Here is a 7,565-nt window from a genome sequence, read left to right as displayed (position 1 = left end):
GGATTAAACATGAATAGTCGCAGTGTATTGAATGGATTATTTGTATGTTTGATCTGCGTAATTCTCTGTGGGTATGTTGATCACATTGGTTCGCGTAATGACGGTGTTTCGTAAAGGTGAACTTTACAAGCCGTTTATATCAACGTAAGGAACACATTTGTTCGAGTTAAGTTGAGATCTGCTAAGGTGACCATAGTCAATGAAATTTGGCATCTAGTTTTGCGTACTAAAAAAAAATATCTTGCAAATAATGTAGCCTGTATAAAAATAACAAGCTGATTTGTAGTGGCGGATTTTTATTTTGAAAAATTAATCGTCAAAAGCTTCGATGACACTGGACGTAGACATGGTAGAGAACTGCTTCTCTGCACAATTGGATCATTTACTATAAGCGCATCTCAATGTGTTTGTGGTATTAAGCAGATGGGAGTAAAGCTAGCCGAATTGTCAGAGCACCTGGGCTGCGCGATCTGCCACGGCATATTAAGAGACGCGCACACCATCCGCGACTGTCTTCATTCTTGTATGATGTCGTCCATCACCAAGTGGCTGACTATATGACACTGACGGTATTTTTGCAATATGTAGTTTGCAAAAGCTGCATTTATCGATATTTTCTCGTTAAAGGCAGCCGCATCTGCCCCAAGTGCAAAAAATTGCTGAGCCCTCGGCCCATTGCTAGTCTGATGCAAGTAGTAATGTTCTTGATGAGGGTTATAATGTCTGTGACTTGCTTGTTGGTTTCTTGAACAGAATGGATCAAAAGCTGCAACAGGTGGTCGATCATATTTTTCCCGACTTCCAGGAGCAAGAAGTATTGTTGGAAAAGGAGTTTTACGCAAAAAACAACTTCAAACTCAAAACCGAGCATTTGGACGGAGGAAATGTATCAATTCTCGTGCCAAAAAATCCATCTCGCAGAAACTTACGGAGCTCTACCCTCGCGACGAAGTCACCTAGTGGCAATCTTGAGGACAACATTGTTTGCACCAAACAGCTAACAATTGAGGTTTATCCTCAGCAGACGTTCGTTCCCTACGTTATATTTTTTGATTGAGTGTTTGAATGACGGCTATCTGCTCGGATGTTGATAGAACTGCGGACGCCGTGCCAATGCTCAAATTCCCCTTCATGGAAGTGGACGGTGCCTTAAAGGTGCGTTGCAGTATATTAATCTTTCTTGTACAAAGCGGATGTGACGGTGTGCATGTCACCGCTTCTGTTTCTAGATGTTGGAGCTGTGCATGCTTGTCAAAAAGCGTTTGAAGCTTCCTAACAACGTGCATTTGGAGATGGCATGCATGGGCACCACCATGGGACCAGAGCTATCGGTGTATTTTATTCAGCGGACAATCTGGCAGCATAAGAATCCAAAGGTGCCGCTTGTGCTACACTACCGACGCGCGAAGAACGTGAGCAGATGCTGAAAGATGCTTAAAGCTGATATAAATAGCGGCATTAATTTGAAATTTTTAATTAGAAAAATGCTGCTTTTGCAGTAAAGGCTAGCTATGTATCGATGTCTGCATATAAAAGTGTTTATAGTCACTGTATGAGCTGTTCTCACTCATTGAAAAGGTAGGCGTATGATGTTAGACGCTCTACCATGATTTACCTTCGGTCATTGGTTTTCAACGTGCACTGGACACAATATATAGAAAACATCCAGAAGTTGTCATTGGATGATGCCACAATCTTTAGTTCCATCTATCACCTGGTTGTTTTCTCCACTTGTTCTTTTGCACTGTATGCTGATAGGTGCCCAAGCCTATGTTAAAGCATATCAAACAAGTCAGCAACAGAAGCAAGCCTAGTCAATTTGGGTATGCATTGCAAGTCCAAAGTTCAGTCGCAAATATTGTACTTAGCTAACAACAGCCATATAAAATTGACGACGATAGGTGTTGCGGAACTGACCAAATTGCTACCGTTTTCTGAACGAAATTTTAATAAATTTAACTGCAACAAACAAGCTTCACGTCAATTTTTATCTGTCCCTTTAAAATTCGTTGTTGCTGTAGCGATAAGATAGCATGCCTTGTCATCATTCCTTCTGCTTTTGCGTCTAGCATCGGTCGCTTTAAACAATACGTTTCTTTGAAAAAGCTTTACAACTAGATCTAGAACTTATGATGTCATCGTCAAGTTAGTGCCAAGTTGTCGGTGATTGCATAGCAGAAGTGTAGCCATATCATAACGTTCCTCCAATCTGACAATATTATTTTTCGTGCTTCAGTTCCGCTTCTGGTTGCATGAGCTCTGTGAAGGCACATGATACTCTGATTATAAGTAAAGAAAACAAAGACGTCAGTCTTTAGAAATCATTTGAAGTCAGCTGAGGATACGACGCACGCTAGTAATGTGGTTGGCACACGGTTTGGGTACTTTTCTGCGAATTTTCGAAGCTCCCAACTAAACCGTGACAAGTTTGCTCGCAGTTTTGGTGGTAAAATCATCTGCTGCGCTCGTTGTATCCACTGCGCCAGCGCATCGCCAATCCTGGCAAATTGAGCCCAGCACTCTTCTGATTGCGGTTGTGTCATTCCGTATCGTTGAAGACGACCAAATAGCTTAAAATATCCGTGATAGGCGCAAACTAATCTCTCAAGCGATGTCTCAATAGTACCTGCTGTGAGTTCTGTAGATTGCGATTCGACTTTTTTAATAAATGTCGACATTTTATATAATTGATTTGACACAGCTTCATAGTCAATAAGCGCCGATCGAGCACGTTTTAATTGAGGATCTTTTAAAGGTGCTGGAAGATGGCAAGATTTCTTAGCAAGGTCCAAAATTAGACGAAGCCTCTTTGAAATCTTGAAGATCCATCTCCTCGACGTGCCTTTGAACTCTTGATTTTGCGCAACGACACGCGGCAGCAAAATGGTGGTGTCTCGGAACGATTCTGCAACGACAAGGCGCGGTATCCCTCCGTCTTCAATGAATTTGGCTAATGTACACATTGCAATGAAGGGCGTGCGGCCAAAAGCGTTCAACCTAGTTTGTAACAATTCAGGAGGCATCATTGCATATATTTGGGCAGCTTCCGCCACGGATTCTGCATAGTCTTGTATGGAAGCTTCCAGTTGCTCTTCTCGTTCGTTTTGCATATTGGAGCGATTAGCACAAGGGTCTTCTTTTTCATCGCCAGTATCGCTCTCTCGCATCCTCTTTTTACCGACACAAAGTACTGTCTCCTTCTGTCGATCAACTTCATCTTCTGTGTCAGTATCCGAAGCAAGATTTATGTTACTACTCGAATCTGGAGCTTGCACATTTTCATTCGAAGTAGCCAAGGCTGAAAATTGAGAGACGCGTGCGGCTAACATCTTTGTAGCGACTCGGAGAGTTTCTTGCAGCCTATCAATGTTGAATAGAACCTGTGCAGATTCCACATTTGATGGAGCGCGATTATGGTCTAATGCATCGCGAGATAGAAGGCGCTGTTGCACAATGACTACAACGCGCGAGAGATGCAGCTCAACATTTCGTAAGGTGTCCATCGAAATGACAGCTTGAAACATGACGTAAACCACATTATTACTTACTTTTGAAATTTGTATTTTCTGTTTTGTTTCCATGAATTTTTTGGTACAATCTGTCAAAGTTTGCTTAGGTGAACGTTTGGCGGATTATCAAGCTCGGATGGAACAAGTGCGTCGCTCCTAAAGCGCGCTACTCCAAATGCACAGAATAATTATGATATTTATAGTTCGTGGAAGGCTCAGGGGTTATGTTTCCCCGATCCCGGTCGTGTTGCATTCAAATTTATCAACCGACCGATACGAGGCGGAATTCCTGCGCTTCTTTCAGCCGCATTCCGATGTGGCGAAAACAACGATCGCAGCGAATTAACTTTGCTTGCTTGTGTGTTCAAGACATCATGAGCGGTACTGTGCCCCTTGTTTTTACTCATCACGCCGCTACTGCTAGTCCATACGGAACTAGCGAAGATACAACTAATGCTCCCAGACATCAAAAAAGGTACGTCGACGCGCACCGCGTCGACCAGTCAAAAAGCTTTGAGTTTCTTTCCACTGGACGAGAATTTAATGTATATGCTGCACGGAGCGGTGGACAACCAGCTTTTAAACAAGGAAGCGTTGGTTTCCAGCAGCATCCATCAGTGCAGTGGCGCCCGGTAGGAGCGGCAATTTTTCCCACCTACTCGCGACAGCCTATCCCACATCCGTTCAGTCGCAGGCGCTGAGCGCTGATCAATTACGTATCCGAAATCTCGAAAGTCAAGCCTCGCGACTGACTTCGGATATTCACGATGTCCGCGCAAATGATCGTCAGGGTTACCAAAGGCTGAGACTTGGGCTGAACGGCTTAAGAATGTAGATGCTGAGGGATCCGCTTTATGCGCGTGACATCCCTCGCTCGTCAAGTCCGAATCGTGGTTAGAGGAGTCATTCGGCCAGAAGTTTTTCACCTTCACCGTGTCCCTAACCCGATCGACGCTCGACTCACAGTCAACGTCACCATCGGTCTCCGTAGACGAATGGGGGTATATAATCGCTTCTGGATCAACATGCCGTTTCAGACGACCCACGTTAAATACGGGGTGCGTCTTTATATACGGGTGAAGGGTTCGCCTATAATTTAGGTCTTCAACCTCGTCGACCACCGTAAAACGGCCCGGTGAAACGCGGCAATAATTCTGTGATACCTTCGGTAGTATAAATACTGCATTTTTGGTAGGGTTGCAGTACTTAATTGTATGTCTTCTCCCGCTATAAAACGCTCAATGTTTTAGCGACCATTTTGGTCTGAATATTGTTTTTCTTGTCCTGTGCGCTTGCCATAACGTCACGCTCAAAGCGTTGAGCCTCACTCACGCTTTTAGCACTAAACTCGTAGAGACGCCGCCAAGAGGTCGGTCATAGGACGTAGTTGTAAATAAAAAAATGTTATTGTTTAAGATACAGGCATTCCTTGCCGGCTCACTAGGGCAAGTTGTGTTTGTTGACATCAAACCCTCGCGGGTCATCGTTACATTGACGAAACTGTGTCCCTATTTCGTACAGAGCGTAGTGAAAGGCCCTCGGGCAGCGCATAAACGAGACTGGCGTCCGAGGATGGCGCAGTCCGTTGTGGTTCTGGCAATGCAATACTTGCAACAACCCAACGATACGGCAGTCAGTTGTCTTTCGATCATAGTTTTCACGTCAAAAGATGTTCACTCACACCTGTGTCAGAGGAATTTTGGTGACCACACCTATATGAATGCGTGCCAACTATATTCGTTCCTGCAACAGTGTCAGCGCATAAATCCTGCACCGTACAGCAGTGCGCCAGTAGACACTGCTATTGATAGCGAGCTCCGCGAAGAAAAGTTTAGGTTTTCTACATTCTGTGGGAGTCGCTACCGTGCGCAATACATCCGCTACGACCCGATTGACAGCTTTGGTTTTGCCATCGGTCTGGATATTATCGGCTGTAGACATGTGGAGCTAGCCCCAGCAGCTCAAAAGCGTGACGCCCCCCCCCTCCGACGTAAAAACGTGGATCCCGGTCTGATACTATAAACTTAGGCATCCCATGAAGTCGGTACACATGATCCAGGAACAAGTGAGCAGCTTCCTTGCCTGTAATCGTGGCACTACCTGGTGCTAGATGCATGATTTTGCTCAATCTATCTACAAAGAAAAAAACTTTCCCGACCCTTGTGGTCAGGCGGCATGCCACACATGAAGTCCAGACTGACCCGATTTTCAACAATCCGTTGGAATCGGCAGCAGCTTCAATGGCGCACTTTTGGATGGTACAGGCTTGATGCGCTGACACTGTTCGCAGGTGCGAATATATTTGGCCACCCATCGGTATGCACCAAAATTCCTCGGACAGTCTTTTCACGGCCCAGATGCAAACTCAATGGTGCATCATGGAGCTTGTGAAGTGTTTTCAGCTTGAAATCTATGTCATGAGCAATATAGATTCTATAGGGATCACAAGGTGACAGCTGATGCCATAACAGGCCATCGTTTAGCTTAAGCGATTTAGCTTAGCTTTCAGGTGCGACGGAAGGGTTACTTTTCGCCCACTAAAGAGATCCAACAGCAGACGGCAATGGTTGTCCTGACTGCAGCTCTCTTTTATTTCAAAGGCTAATGAGCTCGTCACGTGGCATGCCTTCATATTTTCCAATGTTGACGGCTCAAATTGTTCTTTAGCGCTAGAGACTCTTTCCTGGTGTCTTACCTCGAAGTCTGGTCTGTGCGATAAAGCGTCAGCCAAGGCAATTGACTTATCCGGCTTGTTTTCAACTTTGAAATAAAATTCAGAAAAAAATGAAAATTATCCTGCCATTCTAAGAGAGAGGTGCGGTGAGTTTATTGAGGTCCGCAGTGATGCGTGGTCCGTATAAACTACGAATGGTTCGGTGCCTAATAGGTGCACACGAAACTTGACAAGAGCATACTTTATTGGAAGTAGCTCTTTGTCATGCACAGGGTAATTCAGTTCCGCGGCTTTTAAAACCCGGAACGGATAAGAGATGACACGGTCAACGCCGTCGTCATCCTTCTGCATGAGCGCGCTGCCGATTGCAGAATTACTTGCATCGCAGACGACGCTAAAGGGCTTATCCGCGTCTGGCAATACCAAGACCGGTGCCTCCATAAGAGACTGCTTCACTGATGTGAACGCATCTCCTTGTTCTTGCAACCAAAGTCATTCTGCGTCCTTTTTAAGGAGATCAGATAATGGTCCAGTTTGCTCAGCATAATTCTTGCTATATTTATGCAAGTAATTAGCGAGCCCTAGGAATTGGCGCAAATCCTTCACATGCCGTGGGATTGGCCATTCCTTTACTGATTTTTTTACCTTGTCTAGGTCTGCTCGTACACCATGTGTACCTGCGATGCAGCCCAGCACAGGTATATCGGGGACCCCTATGACGCACGTTTGCAAGTTGACGTACGATTGGGGGTCCTTCAAAGTCTGCAAACACAGCGTGTAAATGACGCTTGTGCGACTCTATTGCGCTCAGCCCGTCCTCGGCCCTACTATGAACGAATACATCGTCAAAGTAATGGGGCGCGTAGGCACGGTGCTGAAGCATCACGTGAGCCACCACTCGGTTGAATGTCGCTGGTGCGTTTTTCAAACCTTGGGGCACCACAAGCCACTCCCAAAGCATACCGCTTGGGGTGCTTACTGCCGTTTTGGCTACATCGGACTCTCTCATGAGTACCTAATAGTAGCTATCCTTCAAATCCAACGCGGAAAAGATAGTTGACTTTGCCATGGAGTTCAACAAGACATCTTTCCGCGAAATTGGCGTTTGCGCCGGTATGGTTGCCGTGTTCAGCTTATTATAAGCATGAACCACGCGCCATCCACCTGTGGCTTTACGCACACAAAAGGTCGGGCTGCAGTGAGGCGATTTGCTCAAACGCACATGTCCCGCCTTGGCTCGCTTGTCGAAGAATTCATCGATATTATCGACTTGCTCTTTCGGAAACGGCCATTGCCTGGTCACACAATACTTGGTGCCAGGTTTGAGGTGTATATCATGCCCGATGCCCCTATCTGCTGGTAGACGGCTCGGCACTTCTTCT

The 7,565-nt window shown here is 45.5% G+C and overlaps 2 protein-coding genes across 2 annotated transcripts; one reads left to right on the top strand and one right to left on the bottom strand.

The window, feature by feature from the left end:
- Positions 1–279: 279 nt before the first annotated feature.
- On the top strand, positions 280–1,590 carry CCR75_005982 (uncharacterized protein; the record flags this gene model as incomplete). Its single annotated transcript, XM_067964056.1, has 6 exons — positions 280–523; positions 589–688; positions 754–1,026; positions 1,095–1,155; positions 1,230–1,412; positions 1,546–1,590. The coding sequence occupies exons 1-6, from the start codon at positions 424–426 to the stop codon at positions 1,588–1,590; spliced, it is 762 nt and encodes a 253-aa protein (XP_067820926.1). The 5' UTR covers positions 280–423.
- Positions 1,591–2,218: 628 nt separating this feature from the next.
- On the bottom strand, positions 2,219–3,524 carry CCR75_005983 (uncharacterized protein; the record flags this gene model as incomplete). The annotated part of the gene is made up of 2 exons (XM_067964057.1): positions 2,219–2,279; positions 2,353–3,524. 2 exons carry the CDS (start codon positions 3,522–3,524, stop codon positions 2,219–2,221), a joined length of 1,233 nt encoding a protein of 410 aa, XP_067820925.1.
- Positions 3,525–7,565: the final 4,041 nt, after the last annotated feature.

This window comes from Bremia lactucae (genome assembly GCF_004359215.1).
Source record: "Bremia lactucae strain SF5 chromosome Unknown BlacSF5_NotPlaced_42_SHOA01000006.1_337800bp, whole genome shotgun sequence".
Taxonomy (NCBI): domain Eukaryota; phylum Oomycota; class Peronosporomycetes; order Peronosporales; family Peronosporaceae; genus Bremia; species Bremia lactucae.
This window is presented reverse-complemented; position numbering and strand designations above follow the sequence as displayed.